This window comes from Erpetoichthys calabaricus, chromosome 7 (genome assembly GCF_900747795.2).
Source record: "Erpetoichthys calabaricus chromosome 7, fErpCal1.3, whole genome shotgun sequence".
In the NCBI taxonomy this organism is placed as follows: Eukaryota; Metazoa; Chordata; class Cladistia; order Polypteriformes; family Polypteridae; genus Erpetoichthys; species Erpetoichthys calabaricus.
Window position 1 is genome coordinate 4,873,543 of NC_041400.2, and position 22,600 is coordinate 4,896,142.

The 22,600-nt window shown below is 44.8% G+C and overlaps 1 protein-coding gene across 6 annotated transcripts in view; it reads left to right on the plus strand.

The window, feature by feature from the left end:
* plppr1 (phospholipid phosphatase related 1) overlaps nucleotides 1-22,600 on the plus strand; it is a 247,712-nt gene that overhangs the window by 64,594 nt on the left and 160,518 nt on the right. For all 6 annotated transcript variants that reach the window (XM_051929815.1, XM_051929813.1, XM_028805059.2 and 3 more), the window contains exon 2: nucleotides 16,745-16,838. In XM_051929815.1, the coding sequence (XP_051785775.1) occupies nucleotides 16,779-16,838 (60 nt within the window). In that variant the 5' untranslated portion in view covers nucleotides 16,745-16,778. The remainder of the gene's footprint in view (nucleotides 1-16,744; nucleotides 16,839-22,600) is intronic.

The following is a 22,600-nucleotide window of genomic DNA, read 5'->3' on the forward strand; positions in this document are numbered from 1 at the left end:
TAAAAAATGAAAGTGAGGTACCAGCCTCATCTGATCGGTCCACAGCTGATCAGCTTTCATGTAGCTGATGTGCCTACAGCAGCTTTCACCTCGGAGGACCACCACTTATGATGACATTGTGACCGCCACCCACTTACTGTGTGAAGACAGCCAGGCATCCGGCCCACCGCTGCATTCCTGCTGACAATCGAGGTGCCCCCACGCAACTACTGCCACCAGAGATGCCGAACATGCGCCAACAGCAGCCATGGCACATCGCAACAGACGTTTTGTGTTGATTTATGTGTGAAACCATTGCTTTTGTGTGCATTTCAGAAAACGGAGTTTTTTGGAAAAAATATTCAGCCCTCAAAGAGTTAATAGGCGCCTTTCTTAACTCTCAAGGCCCACCTAACAATGACATTAAACAACAGTAATAAGCAATATCGGGGATCGGCTCTGAGTCCTTTCTTATTGTCAATGGTGATGGACAGGTTGACAGACGAGATTAGACAGGAGTCCCCGTGGACTGTGATGTTTGCTGATGACATTGTGATCTGTAGCGATAGTAGGGAGCAGGCCAAGGAGACCCTGGAGAGGTGGAGATATGAGAGGAGAGGAATGAAGGTCAGTAAGAACACCAAGGCAGAATACATGTGTGTGAATGAGAGGGAGGTCAGTGGAATGGTGAGGATGCAGGTAGGTGGGTGAGTTTAAATACTTGGGATCAACAGTACAGAGTAATGGGGAGTGTGGAAGAGAGGTGAAGAAGAGAGTGCAGGCAGGGTGGAGTGGGTGGAGAGGAGTGTCAGGAGTGATGTGTGACAGACGGGTGTCAGCAAGAGTGACAGGGAAGGTCTACAGGACCAGCTATGTTATATGGGCTGGAGACGGTGGCACAGGAGACAGAGCTGGAGGTGGCAGAGTTAAAGATGCTAAGATTTGCATTGGGTGTGACAAGGATGGACAGCATTAGAAATGAGGACATTAGAGGGTCAGCTCAAGTTGGACGGTTGGGAGACAAAGTCAGAGAGGCGAGATTGCGTTGGTTTGGACATGTGCAGAGGAGTGATGCTGGGTATATTGGGAGAAGGAGGCTAAGGATAGAGCTGCCAGGGAAAGGAAGGTCTACAGGACGGTAGTGAGACCAGCTATGTTATATGGGCTGGAGACGGAGAAACAGGTGGCAGAGCTGGAGGTGGCAGAGTTAAAGATGCTAAGATTTGCATTGGGTGTGATGAGGATGGACAGGATGAGGACATTAGAGGGTCAGCTCATGTTGGAGACAAAGTCAGAAAGGTGAGATTGTGTTGGTTTGGACATGTGCAGAGGAGAGATGCTGGGTATATTGGGAGAAGGGTGCTAAGGATAGAGCTGCCAGGGAAGGGGAACAGGGGAAGACCTAAGAGAAGGTTTATGGATGTGGTGAGAGAGGACATGCAGGTGATGGGTATAACAAAACAAGCTGCAGATGACAGAAAGATTTGGAAGAAGATGATCCGCTGCGGCAACACCTAATGGGAGCTGCCAAAAGAAGAAGCAGTAGAATAAGCAATATAAAAGCAAAGAGGACAATAAAACCAAATAGCAATAAGGTACAGAGGTAGTAGCAAACACCAAAGATAGCTGGCAGTAATCGTGTTAAATTCATAATGGTATGCCAGTTTGAAAAGATAAGTTTTGAGGGCAGGTTTAAAATGTGTTATTGAGTCAAGCTGACGGATATGAGAGGGAAGAGAATTCCCGAGTTGAGGGGCACTATGAGCAAACGCTCGAGCTCTCATAGAACAGAGTGTGATGTGTGGTACAGAAAGTCGAGCTGAGGATGAGGATCTGAGGGAGCAAGAGGAGTGTAAGCATTAAGTATTTGCGACCCGAGTTTTCATAGCAGTTTTAATAGCGCCCCCCAACGTTTTTTTGAAAGGAGCCCACTAATACCAATTTGTTCTTTTTTAATTAATGATATATCATAGATGCATATTTTATTATACCTACTTAACTTTTATTGACATTTATCTAACTCTGTATTTATTTTTCTAATATCAGAATGTAGTTTAAGTTCATTTGTTTTGGTTTCAATAGATGGATTTTTCATATTTTTGATCCTTGTTTTCTTTTTTTCACATCTTCGTGCCCCCCTTTTTGTTACTTCACGCCCCCCTAGGGGGGTCCGCCCCACAGTTTGAGAACCACTGATCTAGGAAAAGCTTGGTTTGCTGCAGGAAGAGCCAGCAGGGGGCGCTTACCCTGAGGTCTGAAAGTCGATCCAGTGTAGTGACAGAGACTGTGCTGCAAAAATGGCGAGATCCTGGCTCTCTGTGGTCTGCGACTTTAAAGGAACATCCCACCCAAAAATGACGTTTTTTTGGAATCATGGATGGAAAGATTCTGTTGTTTGATTTGATGGCCCAGCACCGACTCTACAGCAGAAGGACCAGGAGAGGATGGGCGAGTTTGGGTGCTGCTGGAAGAGGTGTTAGTTAAACCAGCAGGGGGCACTCACCCTGTGTGTCTGTGTGTGGATCCCAATGCACCAGTGCAGTGACAGAGACATGGTGCTGCAAAAATGGTGAGGTCCTGGCTCTCTGTGGTCATTAAAGATCACTGGGCAACATTTGTAAAGAGTAGGGTGTATCCTGATGTCCTGGCTACATTGCTCAGCCTAGTCATTCTGGCCCCTTCTCTAACTAACCATTTCTCTCTCTCACCCCTTCTCCACCTAACAGCTAATGTGTGGTGAGCATACTGGTGCAATGATGGCCACCATCGCATCATCCAGGTGGACGCTGCACATCAGTGGTGGCTGAAGTGTTTTCTATCTAAGCGCTTTGAGTAGCGAGAAAAGCGCAATATAAATTATTATTACTTCAATGGCACAACTAGGAAAAGCTGGGCACTGACCTTGCATTCTGCTCAAACCCTTACTCACTGGGCACCTCAGCTCATAGCCGATGGCTGCTTAAGGACGTCTATCAACCTGAGGTCCTGACTCTCTGTGATCATAAAGAATCCCTGGGCATCCTTCAAAAAGGATAGGGTGTATCCAAATACCCAGGCTAAATTATCTTCCATTCTGCCCCTCTAATCATCTCCTGTCTCTAATTGGCTATCTCTCTCACCCCTTCACCACCTAATAGCTCATGTGTGGTGAGCGTACAAAGGCCAAAATGGCTGCCATCACATCATCCAGGTGGCTGCTGCACCTTAGTGGTGGTTGAAGTTTCTCACACTCACTGAAGTGCTTTGAGTAGTGAGAAAAGCACTATATAAACATAAAGAATTACAGTAGACCCCCGCGAAGTCGCGGTTCAGGGTTCGCGGACTCAGTCGTTCGCGGATTTTTCCTTAGAACCTAACTATTAATTGTTAGCGGAAAGTGCAAATCCATCCATCCATCCATTTTCCAATCCGCTAAATCTGAACACAGTGTCACGGGGGTCTGCTGGAGCCAATCCCAGCCAACACAGGGCACAAGGCAGGAACCAATCCCAGGCAGGGTGCCAACCCACCGCAGGACACACACAATCACACCCGGTACACACTAGGGCCAATTTAGAATCGCCAATCCACCTAACCTGCATGTCTTTGGACTGTGGAAGGAAACCGGAGCGCCCGGAGGAAACCCACGCAGACACGGGGAGAACATGCAAACTCCACGCAGGAAGGACCCGGGAAGTGAACCCAGGACCCCAGGTCTCCCAACTGTGAGGCAGCAGCGCTACCCACTACGCCACCGTGCCGCCCAGAAAGCACAAATATCCTTCGCAATTCTTTTATGGCTTTTTTGGTGGCAATACTGTGCTGTAGAGAGAACAGGAAGCAACCGCTGATGGTAACGCGGTTTGGGATGGTGAAAGTAGCCAATCCGAGAGCGCTATTCACTTCTTCTTGCTGCTGATTGACTGCCGCCCTGTGATGCGTCTCCAGTTTTCCATTTTGTTATTGTATTCATTTTGTTATTTTTAAACACACAAGATGTTGCCGAATCGCCCTGCACCTTCTAAGGTTTCTGGCACTGAGCCTAAGCGCCAGAAGAAGTTTAAAACACTCCAGGAGAAGGTTGAACTACTGGATTTGCTCCGGGAACTAAAAAGTTATGTTGCAGTAGCGCGCCACTATGGCATTAATGAAAGCACCGTATGCTACATAAAGAAGAACGAAGCAGTGACCTGGAGTACCGTATCTGTAAGTTTCTGTGATAGTGCCAAAAAGGTAATGACCGTAAAGAATTAAAATATCATCAGGATGGGATCTGCCTTGGCACTGTGGATCACCCACTGCAGGAAGAAGAACATCCCCTTGGATGGTAACATCATCCGTGAGAAAGCACGGAAATTGTAGCAGCAGTTCGCTACAGGAGACAATGTAGCAACATCCCATCACAATGTTCCTGAAACCTATAAATAAAAGCCAGCAGGAAACCCCACCAGAAGAAGACCACGTGTCCAATGATACGACTCCTCCTGAAGCGCCTGAAGAAGAGGTACCACCCTAGGAGTTTTAAATCCTCTGCATCGTACTGCACAGCTACTTCATCATCCATCCATCCATCCATTATCCAACCCGTTATATCCTAACTACAGGGTCATGGGGGTCTGCTGGAGCCAATCCCAGCCAAAACAAGGCGCAAGGCAGGAAACAAACCCCGGGCAAGGCGCCAGCCTACTGCAGTACTTCATCATCATCATCATCAATATCATTCATCATTGGTGAGTACCCGTACATTTTACTGTATTTTAATTAAATGAAATTATTATGTATTTACTTATAACAAAGAAAACGACAGCACATGCCAAAGAAAACGCGCTTGCATGAATTACAGTACGTATAGCGGTAACATCGGTATTTAACATTCTAGCACCGCGGGAGACATAGCAGTACAGTACTGCAAAGTAGACGGGTTTACCTTTAAATTCTGTTTTTAGGTAACGTATCAAGGTATTAAGCTGAGTTTGCAACGAAATTAAAGTGCTGTGGGGGGCGTACTATATTTAGGGTTGTAGCAGTTGAGGTTCCGATCCACCTCTTGAACCCTCAGGTACCACTCCAAACACCAGTTAAAAGTACAACTATTATTTATTGTATAATAATAACGTGCACTAAGCACCCTCCACTCCACACTACTCATATAATCAATAAACACTATTCTCTATAATCACAATACCAATCCTCCTCTCCCAGACACTTCGCCACCCTACCTCCCAGCTCAGCTCAGTGTACTGGGCTTTCCCAGAGTCCTTTATACCCCCTGACCTGGAGGTGTTTCTGTTCCATTACCCACAAGTCCTTATTCCTTCCGGGTCAGGGTAAACAATCCTTATCTTCAACCCAGAAGCACGTCGTTTCTTCCTGTCATGGGATTATGACGCACTTCCGGGTTATAGGGCACATACGAGTCCATGAGCCTCCCTACAGTGACCCAAAGGTATCCAGCAGGGCTGTGTATAAAAATTACAAAATCCATGAGGCCCTGCTGGAATTTGGGGCCCGTCCATGCTGTCGGGAGAGCTCCTCCTGGCGGCCTGGGGGTGAGAGCCGGAAACTCTCGCCGGCCATCCATCACAGAGTTTAAACTATAAAAATGGCCATTTTTTAACCACATCCAAAAGTCGCGGTTTTTCACAATTCGCGGGTGCTCTAGGAACGTAAGCATCCATCCATCCATTATCCAACCTGCTATATCCTAATTACAGGGTCACAGGGGGTCTGCTGGAGCCAATCCCAGCCAACACAGGGTGCAAGGCAGGAAACAAACCCCGGGCAGGGCGCCAGCCCACCGCAGGGCACACACACACCAAGCACACACTAGGGACAATTTAGAATTGCCAATGCACCTGACCTGCATGTCTTCGGACTGTAGGAGGAAACCCACGCAGACACGGGGAGAACATGCAAACTCCACGCAGGGAGGTCCCGGGAAGCGAACCCGGGTCCCCTAACTGCGAGGCAGCGCCACCGTGCCACCCGGTAACAAAAACCAGTAAACCTAACTACCAGCAGATAAGGTGCAGGATGGCAACCTCAGTGCGGACAAATACTTCCCATAATGCACAGTGTCTCCGGCAGTTAGATCTGTCCCATGTCGGATCACATTCATATCTCACATGAATTGCTTCAGGATTTGCATGGTACCTCATCAATACCACCCTTTTGATAAAACAGCAAATGCTTGCATCTCACTGATGTTTATAGATGTGAAGATATCGATAACCTCCCAAAGTAACAGGGACGATTAAAGACGTACTTAGTGACTTGAAAATTGTAGAGAGAGAAGTGCTGCTTGGATTAAATAGGCTGAAGTTTAAAACAAAATCACCAGGACCAGATGACGTTCATCCTCGAGTGCTTAAGGACGTTTGTGAGTACAGATATTATTCCTTGGCACATTTGTTTTGAAATGGGTCAGTTTGGTTTTGATGACGTGGCGAAAGAGGAAGTGCAAGCGTGAGACGTGTAAAGAAGAGTAAAGGCGTATGAGGCGCCTTCAGAGACGGCAGGTATAAAACCGGAGAAGAGGAGAGAAAGTGTGACTCGAAAAGTTGTAATAACTGAGTGTGAGAAGCCGACTTTACGGGAATACACTCGAGAGTGGGAGCGCCGGTGAAGAGATGGTCACACATGAGTACAGAGGAAAGGCGCTGAAGGTACATGCAGGACAAGAGATAGGAAATATTTTTAAATTATGCTATTACTCGTCCTCGACAGGTAGTAGGGTAAGAATGTTCTAGAAATTTCCCAAACTAACCACAAATAAATCTTTCATTATTATTATTATTATTGGTCTCATATGTTTTCTGCCTTTTGGAGGACCATTTAAGGTTTGTTTTTATTGCTGCTGCTCCACGTGACTAATTGTCATGCATTCGGCACACAATGCCTTCCTTACAACAGAGTTTCTCCACCTTTATGGTCCCATCACTCAGTTTTGGGGACCCAGCTGGCATCAACTGCAAACCACGCCCTTGGCAAAAACAGCCACAATTGGGGGTCTCCCTTGGTGAAATGAGCTCACTTAGAAACAGGGAAAAGTATCGCACCGCAGTCCCAATCACTTAGGCGACCTATCGTGACCCACTCGTGAACCGACGATGGCAACCCACGACCCACCAAAGGCAACCCTTGTCATACAGTGGTGGCGATTACTTAGGCAAACTATCGTGACCCACTTGTGAACCAACGATGGCAACCCACGACCCAACAAAGGCAATCCTTGTCATACAGCGGTGGCGATTACTTTGGCGAACCATCGTGACCCACTCGTGAACCAACGATGGCAACCCACAACCCACCAAAGGCAACCCTTGTCATACAGTGGTGGCGATTACTTAGGCAAACTATCGTGACCCACTTGTGAACCAACGATGGCAACCCACGACCCAACAAAGGCAATCCTTGTCATACAGTGGTGGCGATTACTTTGCCGAACCATCGTGACCCACTCGTGAACCAACGATGGCAACCCACAACCCAACAAAGGCAACCCTTGTCATACAGCAGTGCCGATTACTTTGGCGAACCATCGTGACCCACTCGTGAACCAACGATGGCAACCCATGACCCACAAAAGGCAACCCTTGTCATACAGCGGTGGCGATTACTTTGGCAAACCATCGTAACCCACTCGTGAACCAACGATGGCAACTCACAACCCACCAAGGCAACCCTTGTCATACAGCGGTGGCGATTACTTTGGCGAACCATCGTAACCCACTCGTGAATCAACGATGGCAACCCACGACCCACCAAAGGCAACCCTTGTCATACAGTGGTGGCGATTACTTAGGCGAACTATCGTGACCCACTTGTGAACCAATGATGGCAACCCATGACCCACCAAAGGCAACCCTTGTCATATAGCGGTGGCGATTACTTTGGCGAACCATCGTGACCCACTTGCGAACCAACAATGGCAACCCACGACCCAACAAAGGCAACCCTTGTCATACAGCGGTGGCGTTTACTTTGATGAACCATCGTGACCCACTCGTGAACCAACAATGGCAACCCACAACCCAACAAAGGCAACCCTTGTCATACAGCGGTGGCTTTACTTTGATGAACCATCGTGACCCACTCGTGAACCAACGATGGCAACCCACGACACACCAAAGGCAACCCTTGTCATACAGCGGTGGCGATTACTTAGGTGAACCAACGATGGCAACCCATGACCCAGCAAAGGCGACCCGAGTTGTGACCCAGTGTTTGAGAAACAAATCCTTAGTCAATCTGCTGCCACCCTTACACAGTCTTACACAGATGCCGAGACGTGAAGATCGGTTTATGCTATTTCCGTACTGGCAGTTAGAGTACGTCTATTTTGGTGACCCACACCACAACCACAGAGCTTCACTTGCCGTGACCTGTAAACTCTGTAACTGACATTCGTCCCGTCTGACCTACCGCAAAACGGCTTTGTCCCAAATTGGAGCCATAAGTCAGCCCTCGACTACATTCCTTTAATATGATCAGCCATGGCTTTACTTTCTAGTTGGAATACAGCAAATAGTTTTTCTCCTGGAAGGAGGTCAGTGACACAGACGTATGGGAGATTCAGGGACAATTCAAGTGATTTTTACTTGTTGAAAACATCTGAAAATTGCTTTCTGTTCTACTGGCAACCAACCCTGGAGGGTCTGCCAGTCCATAACAGGGCACACTTATTACCACGCCGGGCCGATTTAGATCCATTAACAGCATCTCTTGGGACAGCAGGAGCTACAATGAATCTATGAAAATACAGGTTCCATTCATTTAATTATTGTAATGAAATGTAAATGATAATGTAATGAGAGTGGCACGGAGGCTGGCACTGCTTACACGCATTTGGGTTCAAATCCCGCCCTGGCCACAATCTAGACGGGTTTGTTCACATCCTCTCTGGGCATCTTTGGGATTTGTACCACCTACCAAGAACGTGTCAGTTGGGTTGATAGACGTCCTTAAGCGGCCATCGGCTATGAGCTGAGGTGCCCAGTGAGTAAGGGTTTGAGCAGAATGCAAGGTCAGTGCCCAGCTTTTCCTAGTTGTGCCATTGAAGTAATAATAATTTATATTGCGCTTTTTTCGCTACTCAGAGCGCTTAGATAGAAAACACTTCAGCCACCACTGATGTGCAGCGTCCACCTGGATGATGCGATGGCGGCCATAATTGCACCAGTATGCTCACCACACATTAGCTGTTAGGTGGAGAAGGGGTCAGTTAGAGAAGGGGCCAGAATGACTAGGCTGAGCAATGTAGCCAGGACATCAGGATACACCCTACTCTTTACAAATGTTGCCCAGTGATCTTTAATGACCACAGAGAGCCAGGACCTCGCCATTTTTGCAGCACCGTGTCTCTGTCACTGCACTGGTGCATTGGGATCCACACACAGACACACAGGGTGAGTGCCCCCTGCTGGTTTAACTAACACGTCTTCCAGCAGCACCCACACTCGCCCGTCCTCTCCTGGTCCTTCTGCTGTAGAGTCGGTGCTGGGCCATCAAATCAAACAACAGAATCTTTCCATCCATGATTCCAAAAAAAATGTCATTTTAGGGTGGGGTGTTCCTTTAAAGTCGCTGAGGAGCAAGTCTGGAACTAAAATGCTGTAGGCCTGGCAATCTGTCATGTGTAAGGTCATTCTGAAATGTCCCTACAGACTCTTTTATTTTCTTTTGCTTTGCTCTCTCTTAATACTTCACTTTTAGGGTGATTGGTTTCCCGCCCCAGGCTCGGTGTTCTGTAAGTAAATGAAATTTATCCGTTGGGAATCGCTAAGCAAATAAAAAGGACTGCAAGAACATGGAGGTGATGAACGTTATTAGCTGGAAAGTGAGAGTGTTACCAACGGTATGATGCCAGGTGGCTGGAGAAGGCCCGCAGCGAGAGCTCCATAGTGTTTGTCAGGAAGATGAAGGAGTCTGCATGTCTCATGGCACCTGCTGCCGAGGCAAAACTTAACTTGGCATAGAGCAGCTGCTTCATTATGATCTTATTAAGCTTAAATTGAGAAACCATTGTGTGTTTACTTGGCTGTAATGATGCACAGTAATTCCTCGTCATTGTAATGCAAAATGTCTAAACCTGGACAGAAACCTGAACTGAGCCGAAAATACTGAAGTCAAATTCAAGCAGTAGTATTAAAATTCATTACATTTGTCATTCCAACAGATGGTGCATCACCAACATTTACCCTTTTTTTTTTTTGTTCTTTATTTCGCTTTATACAATTTCTTGTATTAGGAATTTGTTAGTTTTCACATACCCCTTGGGGTCAGAGTGCAGGGTCAGCCATTGCACAGCATCCCTGGAGCAACTACAGGTTAAGGGTCTTGCAGAGTAGGATCTCTTTTGGCAGTGACGGGGATTCGAACCGGCAACCTTCGGGATACTAGCACAGATCCTTAGCCTCAGAGCCACCACTCCGCCCTTGCCCTGCTTTTATTAATCCCATACCAAATGGCCTATGAAAGAGACATGTGCATTGCATGTTCCATTCCAACAGATGGCACATCACAAACATTAACACTGCTTTTATCATGGATTGAAGGCCAGAGGTCCACATGACATCACCATCAAATTCTTCTGTGTGAACCCTGAAAATCATAAGGACTGATTGAGATCGTTTATGTTAGGTAGAATGCCTAGAGGGGGCTGGGTGGTCTCGTGGCCTGGAACCCCTACAGATTTTTTTTTTTTTTTTTCTTCAGCCGTCTGGAGTTTTTTTTTTTTTTTTTTTTTTCTGTCCTCCCTGGCCATCGGACCTTACTTTTATTCTATGTTGATTAGTATTGCCTAGTTTTATTTATATATTTTGCTTTTTCCTCTTTCATCATCCTGTAAAGCACTTTGAGCTACATCCTTTATATGTATATTTATAGAAATAAATATTGTTGTTGTTGAATCCCATACCAAATGGCCTATAAAAGAGACATGTGCATTGCTTTTGTCATCCCAATAGATGGTGCATCACAAACATCATTACTGCTTTTATGAATACCATATCAAATGGCATATAACAGAGACATACAGTGTCCTCCAATATTCTTGGCATACCTTGTAAAAATTAAAAAGAACCGTCATCTTGCACTGAAAAAAATGGGAGCATCTGACTTTTAATTGAAACAATAGTCACACAGGTGTTTTTGTTAAAAGTATTTATTTTTGGATGAGGGCTTTGTTTTTCAGTGAATGAACTTGCCACTATTGTTATTTTATTATCTATAATTGGTAGTGGGATTTGAACCCACAACCTTAGGGCTTGGAGTCTTAACCACTACACCCCACTGCCAATGTTATGGCTGATGTGGTGAGACCAACTGGGGGAGTGGGTTGCTTTGGGTGGGCTGCTAAACCTGTGTGTTTATCTGAGAGGCTTCTACATCTTCCTTATGGCTTGAGCCTCATCTGATTATGGATGGAACTTTCGCATTGATTGCACAGCTAACTGTTGCTTGTGTTATTTGTGCTTGTGTTTGTGAATGACTTGTGAGTGCGTCGATCTTGTATTTTGTGTCTTGATTTGGATTCAATTTAATCATCAGCTTTACGTATTCAGCGTGGTGTCTCGTGTTTGAGAGAAATGGGGTAGCGGTTAGTAAGAAAATGTCAGAAGAGAATAAGTCACTATAAGAAAAAGTCAGAAGTACGATGCTGCAGACCTGATCTGACGTAACATAAAGGGGAAGCGGTACACCTCCAGTATTAACGTTTCTGCCATTTGTACGGTATGCCAGTCCATGTGGACAAACATTAGGTGAGGGATTCTATTCATTAATTTGCATCACTAGATGCTTTGCTACCACGAGATTGGCAGGGTAAGCAGACAACTTGAGGAATCAAAAAAAAGATTGGGGACCACCTTGGTAACCCCTTTTAATTGTAACACAAAAGACAACCGACAAACAGCTGTCAAACCAAAACAGCAATATTTTAAGAGTTTAGCTCTCGGGTAGACATTCAAAAGCTCTGTCCTTCACTAGTGTCAGTTCAGTATCTGATGCCACCTTCTGGGAACAGGCAGGCATAATAGGGCTGAGTTAGTGGGGAGGGCGGAATATCCTTTTGGTGGTGAGGCGGAGCTTCCTCTGGGTGGTGGGGCGGAGCTTCTCTGTGTTGGGCAGAGTTTGCTTTGGGTCATGGGGCAGAGCTTCCTCTGGGAGGTGAGGCAGAGTTTCTGCTAGGTGGGGGGGTGGAGTTTCCTTTGGCAGGTGATTCGGAATTCCCTTTGGGATCTGAGGTGGAGCTTCCTCTGGTGCGGGGGGGTGGAGCTTCCTTTGGCAGATGAGGCGGAGCTTCCCCTGGGTGGTGGGGCGGAGCTTCTGTGTTTTGGGCAGAGTTTGCTCTGGGAGGTGAGGTGGCGCTTCCTTTGGGTGGTGGGCAGAATTTCTTGTAGGTGGTGGGGTGGAGTTTCCTTTGGGAGGTGAGACGGAATTTGCTTTAGGATGTGAGGCGGAGATTCCGTTGGGTGGTGGGGTGGAGCTTCCTCTGGGTGGTGATGCTGTGTTTCCTCGGGGTGGTAAGGCTGAGCTTTCTCTGGTGCAGTAGGGTGGAGCTTCCTCTGGGTGGTGGGGGGGGGAGCTTCTGTGTGTTGGGCAGTTTATTCTGGGTGATGGGGCAGAGTTTTCTTTGGGAGGTGAGGCGGAGTTTCCTCTGGGTGGTGGGCGGAGCTTCCTCAGGGTGGTGGGGGGAAGCTTCTGTGTGTTGGGCAGAGTTTGCTCTGGGTGATGGGGCAGAGTTTCATTTGGGAGGCGGAGTTTCCTCCGGGAGGTAGGCGGAGCTTCCTCTGGGTGGTGGGCGGAGTTTCCTCGGGGTGGTTGGGGGGAGCTTCTGTGTGTTGGGCAGAGTTTGCTTTCGGTGATGGGGCAGAGTTTTCTTCGGGAGGTGAGGCGGAGTTTTCTCTGGGTGGTGGGCGGAGCTTCCTCTGGGTGGTGGGCGGAGTTTCCTCAGGGTGTTGGAGCAGAGTCAGTCATCCTTCTTGGGCTTTTTTTCTTGACTGTGAAGCAGAAGACAATGTTAGCATCAGCGTCCCCTCTCATCCCATGGTGTAACTGCTTACCTCACTAGAGCCAGGAATGTTGCCTGCAGATGCACATTGCATGACACCACCCAGCTTCCTAAAAATAACAAAATATATAAAAACAAAAAAGATTTAATTTTTCTATAAATGACTGCAAGTGTGTAAAATCAGAGGGAGGCCATCGCAGTGATAAACATGCAGACTCCTCACAGCTTTAACAGACCTTTAACACGGGTCCACCTGGACACCACGCAGGCTTCACACATTGAAAATGAGCGCCATCTGGCACAAACCTGCAAATGAGCGATTGAAAAAAGGCGCGAACAGCTCAAGCTGTGAAACTCCTACCAGTGCCGTGTTAAATTGGCCCGAAAAGAGACACAGCACTCACTCCCTGTCACGTGTGAATAATCTTGGAATGCAGACTGAACAAAGGTAATTGCTGGCCATTGAAAACAACCCAAAGCTAATTTTAACACCGCTCAAATGAAAAAGAAATAAACAGCTCTCCAGGAAATAAGCCACTTTGGCCCACTCGCAAAGGCTCAGCCTAAGAACGGATTTGGGTTAAAAATGGACTGGCAACCCTCAAGCCCTTAAAAAGCAAAGATTAACATAAGAACTTTGGGGAAGAGCATTTAAATCATTAAAAACCAAGCATGAGTGTGCTGAGCTGGAAATGTGCAGGCCTGGGCAAAGCATTCAAAACCACAGGAATGGCATCCTCATCCTCAAGGGACATCCTGGACTGAGCTGGATCATAGACAAGACCCAAGATACGCATATATAGCGTCTTATAACAATATATATATATATATACACATGGTTGTAGAACTCGTTAAGCTGGCCATTTTTTTAGTATGACGAATGTGTCGTCTATGTAGCGTATCCAAATTTTGGGTTTGAACTGGGATAGAGCCGCATTTTCAAATCACTGCATTACCAGTTCCGTTAGAAGTCCTGATAACGGCGATCCCATTGGCATGCCTTCTTTTTGATGTAGTATTTGCCATTAAAATGAAAGTGAGTTTTTTATGAAAGTGAGTATATATTAATATACTCTATATATACATGTATATATTGTGGTATATGGCCGGCAGTTCTTTCTGGCCAATAACCCCACACCACCAGGTGGAGCCCTTCTTACAACATGGAGGTGCCCGAGTTCCAGCAGGGCATCATGGACACTGGAGTTTTACATCATAGCCCTGCTGGATACCATGGGGGCCTCCAGGGGATGCTGCAGGAAGGCACGAGGATTTTTATTATAGCCCGGAAGTACTTTCTAGTCACAGGAATGGAATTAAAGAAGTACTTCCGGGATGAAGAAAAGAAGGAGTTTTCATCTGACCCGGAAGTGTTATGAAATCATGTGGACTGAGAGAAAGAAGCACTTCTGGGTCAAGGATTATAAAGGACTCTGAGAAAACCCAGCAAGTAGAGCCGAGTTGGGAGGAAGGGTGACTGAGCTGCTGGGAGTGGAGGAATAGGATTGTATTGATTTATTGATTGTTTATTGGAGTATTGTGGAGTGGAGGTGCTTTGTGCACATCATTATTATAATAAATGTAAACATTATTGGACTTTTACCTGCTGTCTGACGTGTGGTCTGAGGGTTCAAGGGGACGACAGCGCCCCCTATCTGTCACAATATCTATATACAGTATATATATAATAATAATACATTTTATTTATATAGCGCCTTTCCCATGCTCAAGGCACTTAATAATTCATTACATTTATATAGCGCTTTTCTCAGTACTCAAAGCACTATCCACACAGGGAGGAACCGGGAAGCGAACCCACAATCGTCCACAGTCTCCTTACTGCAAAGCAGCAGCACTACCACTGCGCCGCCTGTGAGGACATATATATATATATATATATATATATATACATATAAATGTACACTAGGGAGCTTTGCTTCCCGCATGCTTCACTCGCCAACCCCTCCCTCCCCGCCAGCGCTATGCGCCATTGTGAAAAGGGGGGCTGAATGTGTCCCAAGGAGACATGGTCGCTCCTTTGAAATGCCTCTTAAATGGTGATACAATTTGAAACAGATACAGCTTTCTTTTTACCTCCTCTTTGCTTGATCAGCTGCTGGCTTGCTGCTGCTGTTTCCGTGCCGCACGATCTCTCACGCCACTTTGAACATTTAAAAGCGTGTACAGCACATGTCCTTTTGTCTCGCTGCCTTGTCTCTCTCCTCCCCCAGACATCCTCAAACACTATTTGATCTGTTTTTGCTGTTCTGTTATTTCACTAATAATTTTCGTTTGTTTGCGCTAATGCGATCTTTACTATCACTTTTGAATTTTCCTACTTCCATCTCTAACCTTCTCTGCATGTGTATCGTACCAACGTTTTTGAATTCTTTCCAATGTTCCACTTTGTCTTTTTCCGGCCCCGGGCGTGAGCCGAGAGCACGTGAAGTGTGTCTGCCAAAAGCATTCCAACAACTGAGAAGTTAGGTGACTGTGGTCTTATTGAGACGGTACTTGCTTCCAAAGGTTGTAAGTATGACATGACTTGAGCATCTCACGGGTTGTGAATACAGCACTGATGTGCATACAACCGAGTCCAAAACAAGACTGAGGGAATAGGGAAACGGTGCAGGCTTTTAAAGGGGGAGACAGGAAGTGAGATCATAGGGGTCGGGCTCATGAAGGTCTTCAGCCATTGGTTCGAGCCCGGATGTGACATCACAGGGGCCCGAGCCGGCAAGGCTCAGTCCCGTAAGTGACGTCAAGAGAGTCAGGTGGAATCTCCTGTGAATGGTCTGCAAGCAAGGGAGAAAAAGAGTCAGTGCACTCTGCCACATCCCAGCATGCCTCAGAACTGCCTTTACTCAAACCCTTTAGCTGCCTCCCATGCGCACGTGTGTGACAATATATATATTTATATATATATATACTGTATATGTCCACTTTAATAAAATACCAAGTGCATCTGTGTGTCCATTTGGTTCCTATTTCTGTGTCATTCCAACAGATGGTACATAAAAAGGCAAACAAAGTCTCAACAAAAAAAGAAAAAAGTTCTTGTCTCTTATGTTCCATTTAAGGCTTAAATGTCTAGTTTACATTTCTTGAAATCTCTATATGTTACCGTGCACACACCAGGACCATACGAACATTAACGTACATACATACTCTACATTCTCTTAATGCCTTTCTGTCTAACAGTTTATGTTTCTTTCTAGCTGTCTAATTTCAATCTCAGATCATTCTGTTGTTCAAAAATAAAAATGTAGCAGAGCATTAAGAGACTTCCATTAACCTTTTAACTTCTTGGGGTAAACAGAATCTTCCATTGTTTATGTGAAGCCTACATTCTAAGATAAATATATCATTAACACTAACTTAAACCTTGTGTCCCTTACAGCTGGATTAAGACCCCCCACAGGGCCTGGGTGACTTAGCTCCCTAGCAGAGAGTTCATCATAATTTTAATAATGCAGCGCGTGAATACCGGGTCATTTATTATATCCTGGTATTTCTCATTTTTGATTTTGCCGTGAGACCTGAAAGCTCCCTGTGTACCCCTGGGTCATTTCAATCGTTAAATCGAGTGAAGGAGGTTACCCATTTAAATTGGTACAAAGGTCCTCTCCTACCACGGGCCCGTGGCTGCTCACCCAGAATGCCCTGACGTTAGTTCTGCCCCTGGAGGTAGGTGGTGTGTGAGGAAGAATAAATCGATAACAAGTACGTAATGATCGGCTCACAATTTTTCTTTTTTCTGTCGTTTTCATGTAGAAAGCACAATCAAGACTGAAGTCTCCAAAGCAGCATGGCCTCGGACAACACACAACGCAGTTACTCCATCATTCCTTGCTTTATTTTTGTCGAGGTAAGAATACAATTTATTTTCTTTTTAGACGCCTTTATTTTTGATAAGTTTCATTATAAATGTTGCTTGTTTCCACTTATTTTTGGTAACCTATGCTTTCCCTGTTACTGGCTGTGTCTGTAAACTGGACTTCAGTGTCCATTATTGCTGCTAGACAAAATTGATCATTTAAAATTAATATTTCTAACAGCTCCATCCACTTCTGTTCAGCTCCACACTTTGATCTTACGCATTTGCTGGCAGACATTTTACAGCAGACAAGGAAAATGGACATTACGCTTAACATCAACCCAACTTTATGTACTATCACATCACAAGACTTAGCGTTTCTGTATAATCGCGGGATTGGCGGAGGTTCCTTACCATAGACATATCTAGATAGACGCTGCCGCATTCACTGTGTTGCCCAGCCGACACGATACGTCAGCGCGTACGCCATATTGCGAGTGGCAAAAGTGCCATTTAAACTAATACAGATAGATGTGGAAACTGGGTTTTCTGATAGATAGATAGATAGATAGATAGATAGATAGATAGATAGATAGATAGATAGATAGATAGATAGATAGATAGATAGATAGATAGATAGATACTTTATTAATCCCAAGTGGAAATTCACATTCTCCAGCAGCAGCATACTGATACAATAAACAATATTAAATTAAAGATTGATAATAATGCAGGTGAAAACAGACAATAACTTTGTATAATGTTAAATGTTAACGTTTACCCCCCTGGGTGGAATTGAAGTGTCACATAGTGTGGCGGAGGAACGATCTCCTCAGTCTGTCAGTGGAGCAGGACAGTGACAGCAGTCTGTCGCTGAAGCTGCTCTTCTGTCTGGAGATGATCCTGTTCAGTGGATGCAGTCTGCGGTGGGTTGGCACCCTGCCCAGGATTGTTTCCTGCCTTGTGCCCTGTGTTGGCTGGGATTGGCTCCAGCAGACCCCCGTGACCCTGTGTTCGGATTCAGCGGGTTGGAAAATGGATGGATGGATAGTAGATGCAGTGGATTCTCCATAATTGATAGAAGCCTGCTGAGTGCCCGTCTCTCTGCCACAGATGTTAAACTGTCCAGCTCCATGCCAACAATAGAGCCTGCCTTCCTCACCAGTTTGTCCAGGCGTGAGGCGTCTTTCTTCTTTATGCTGCCCCCCCAGCACACCACCGCGTAGAAAAGGGCGCTCGCCACAACCGTCTGATAGAACATCTGCAGTATCTTATATCAGATGTTGAAGGATGCCAACCTTCTAAGGAAGTATAGTCGGCTCTGTCCTCTCTTGCACAGAGCATCAGTATTGGCAGTCCTGTCTAATTTATCATCCAGCTGCACTCCCAGGTATTTATAGGTCTGCACCATCTGCACACAGTCACCTTTGATGATCACGGGGTCCATGAGGGGTCTGGGCCTCCTAAAATCCACCACCAGCTCCTTGGTTTTGCTGGTGTTCAGGCGTAGGTGGTTTGAGTCGCACCATTTCACCAAGTCCAAGTCATTGATTAGGTTTTTTTGATGAAAAAACAATAATGTTCAAAACAGTATCGCTTACATACAACAGATTTTGGTGAATTGTTTGCATGTAATTATTGATATCCATTTATACACTAATAATGACAATTGTTAAATAATAATAATAATTATTATTATTAAATAATTCCTCCCATATGAGTAACATTTCTTGGACTGCCTTCTTCCATTTCCGAAACATTTCTAGACTTTTTCCTGTTCTTACACAACACAGTACTGAAGTATCGGTTAATCCCGAGTCACCTCACGTATAGATTACTGTAATGCTATTCTATCTGGCATCCCACAACATCGCTTACAACTTCTTCAAAATTCTGCTGCCAGGATAATAACCTGCTGTTGTAAATCTACTGAACATATCACAGCGATTCTCTCTCAACTTCACTGGCTCCCTGTTAACGACCGATTATAATACTAAATACCGCTCTTAACATTTAAAGCTCTCCACAGCCTCACTGATCTCCTCCAGACTTACACTCCTCTCACTCACTCAGATCCTCATCCTCAACTTGACTTTCTGTACCACACATCAGACTCAGTTCTATGGGAGCTCGAGTGTCTCTCATTGTGCTCCTCAACTCTGGAATTCTCTTCCCTCTCATATCCGTCAGCTCGATTCAATAACACATTTTAAAGCTACCCTCAAAACGTATCTTTTTAAACTGGCATACCAATTGTGAATTTTGCACTGTTACTGCCAGTTATCTTTGTTTGTCTTTCTTTAACAGTGAAATGATCCACTCAATGACAAAAATTAACAATTTTATTGTATATAAATTGGCTTAATAATTTCTGAAAACATTTCACTCATTCCTCTCTCAATCTCTCTCACACACGCGCACACACACACAATGTGGTTACTTAAATATATACAGGACAGGATTTAAAATCCATGACACAGAACTGTCTTCCATAGCTTTTTCCGTGTGTTGCCACTCTGTAATTTGAGAGTATTCAGTCTGGCAATATGGCGCAGCCTTAGTTTGTGGAAGACGAACACAACTAAAGACATGAGCATAAAATGATGGTTGTCAATTTCAAACTGTGTTTCCTCGATGTGCTCCATCTTCTGAACCAATCTCAGCCCGAACAAACTGATTGATCAAAGATACCCTGACAGCTTGCCCTCATGTCGACTGTCGGATAACACGCTCAGCTACTTTGACCACCTTGACTGGACCCTGAGAAGGAATCATCAAACCTCCTTTGTTTTTTAATGTGAGCATTAAGTGGTAGCTTTGATCATACAGTATGATGCTGGTACAGCATCTGTTACCAAACTAGAATGGCACACATCACAGGACAGCTTTCTCGAAATCCCGTCAAAGAGCTATCTGACCTCCCACTGCTTCCTGAGGTGGATTTCTTTGGGAAACCTTCAAAGTTTGAGAAATGTTAACAGCTAACAACAATCTACATAGTTAGTGACTAAATACGTTTAGCCAAAACATTGTTTGGAAGCTCACATGAGCACATAAATGCATAGCTTTGCCAGCTTATCCTGGCGTAGCTAAAGTTAAGATTATAAAACGGGATTTTCTAATGGCCAAATATAACCAAAACAATTGTTCAGCTTTACCTATGAAATGTAATCCCTGTGATCTGGTTTGGAGCGTACAGCGGTTTGTACAATCCCAAACAGCACATGCGTGAGGCATCTTTATCCATTACTTCACTTCACAGCAGTGCCACTCGCAATATGGCGGCGACATTGACGTATGACGCTGCTGGTCATGAGGCGTCTAGTACTTCTATGTCTATGTTCCTTACATGCACAAAGGTGGCCGCCCTCAACAAAATGCAGGCTCGGCGCGGGGCTCGTCTTTATATCCTTAAGAATATATTTAACCCTGCCAGTCACAGTTGCAACAGGCGAAAGAAGTTTCTCTAAACTCAGAATAATGAAATCTTACTTAAGATCGTCGATGTGCCAAGAGAGATTGAGTAATTTAGGTTAAATTGCAGTAGAGAAAGATTTGTCAGAAGAATTTAAATTAGATGGCATTATTGACAGACTCGCAAGTAAGAGAGCAAGGAGAATGCAATTTTAATTTCATATTTTATTTAGTGGTATAATTATAATACATGTAATTTAATAATAAACGCTTACTTTTCAAATTGTTTTACTATATATGCATAGTCATATTTTGTTTTCCTATAAGTATCTTTCACAGGTGTGATGTGAAGAAATAGACTTTTGCAAAATTTTGTATTTGCGAGAATTTGAGGCGACGTCTTTTTCAAGAAAATTAAGTCTATAATCGGCACTCACTTTATATTCGGAATTTTACTGATGAATTAATTAAACTTGTCGCCGATTCGTTAAATGCGTAAGTTAAGTTTTCTTCTACCTACAAAGAAATTATTTTTGACATTAAGGAAATTGTGAAAATTTTAAATTTTAAATACACTGGTTTAGAAAACGAGTGAAGGTATTATAGGGTGAGGGGGCGCCTGAAATTAAATGGCACGATGGCGGCTTCGCCTCTAGAACCGGGCCTGGTTCCTTATTGGATTTGTCTACTCCTGCACCCTGAACTTCACCCTCACACTGCCTCTGTCCACACAAGCACTCCTCATCACTCCTCGGTACTCCATGTAGAACTAACTCACTTCAGCACGCGGATATTCTCAGATATTACCTAGACCTGAAGACTAACTTGGTCCCCGAGAATAGCCTCACTAGTGTCATAATTGGTTATACTTCAACTGTTTTTGAGGTCGAGGATTCTGTTTCTGTCACTAACTGCTCAAAAATCTTAATGGTTTATGTGCGGAGTATTGATTTGATGACATTTTAGGTCCTTAATCACCACCATTGTGAGTTCCCGTCGTTAGGTCTGCTTCCCAGTGTTTCTAGGGGTGTGGCCTCAGAGGTCGTGACCTGTTTGTAATCGACATGACAGCTTTCCCTTATCCGACCTGCGGATACCAAAACTACATCAAACGCCTTTACTCAAAGTCTACTTGCATGCTCTGTTGGGTTTGCCATCTTACTTGCTTTCTTGACCTCGAATTTTTGTCTCACGTTTCGGCTTCGGTTTCTGTTTTTTGATCTTCTGGCTCCGGTCTTCCGGCATTTTCTGATTCTTTGCAAAACATTTTCCTGCCAGTTTGCTGTCAGGACAGTTTGACGCACCTGTTCGCACCTCAGATATACAGTAACATAGAGTCTAAAGGGTCCACACACCTTGATCCCTGAGAATAACTTAGTTAAAGCCACCTAGCAGCCGATCCATTCAGTCTAATGAAGGTGGAGAGAATCTTCTAGAAAGAATGGGATAAAGAGCCCAAATCCAGGTGTGCAAAACGTAACCATGAAGAACTGGGGCTGTAAATGGGTGCCAAAGGTTCCTCTACAAAGTACTGAATTAAGGGTCTGAATACTTCTATGAAGGAGAGAGTTCGTTTTTTTATTTTTAATACATTTTTAATAAATTCACAAACCTTTCTGAAGACAGGTTTTCATTTTGTCATTATGGGTTATTGATTATAGATTGATGGGCAAAAATGGCAAAAAGTGAAGGGGTCTGAAGACTTTCTAAATCCACTCTGTGGTCCCCAGGGGGTGCTGCAGCTCTCTAAACTACCAACACAAAGGCTTGGACCCAATTAAACAAAGGGGTTTATTGTGTGAAACTCTTCCAAGTAAGTGTTTCCCTCACCACAACCACACTTAATTTTTCTACTGTCTGTAATAGTTTGTTGCCTCTCTTTCACTCCTCCAGCAAGGTTTGTCTTCCTCCTCCCAACTCTGGCCTTTTCACTCCCTAAGTTGCCTCGTTTGCTGACTGCAATGACAGGCGTCTGATACCTCGGTGCTCTCCTGCTCTGCCTGGAACACTTTCTCCCCATTGCGGAAGGAAGCTTTTCCTCAGCGAATTTGTCTGGTGTCACAGTGCATTTGTCTCTGAGTTTATGACCACAAGAATGTTAGGGAAGCAGGTACCTGCCAGCAGACAGACAGGAATCCTGCCGACTACGCCACTTGTGTCAGAGGCACTTTTAAAGGTTTTGAGACATGCATGTAGCATCACTTTGATTTAAGTTAATGAGAAACTTAAAATGCATCCCGTGAAGGTGAAACCAGTGACTCGCCATCATTGGATGTATCAGAAGCCAAACACCCTGCCCATCTTTATTAATGAATGAGCTGTGTTACTCGACTTCACTCAGATTAACTATGTCATTTGCATCTTATTGCTAATAAGAAGCCATTAAAACAGTGAATGCA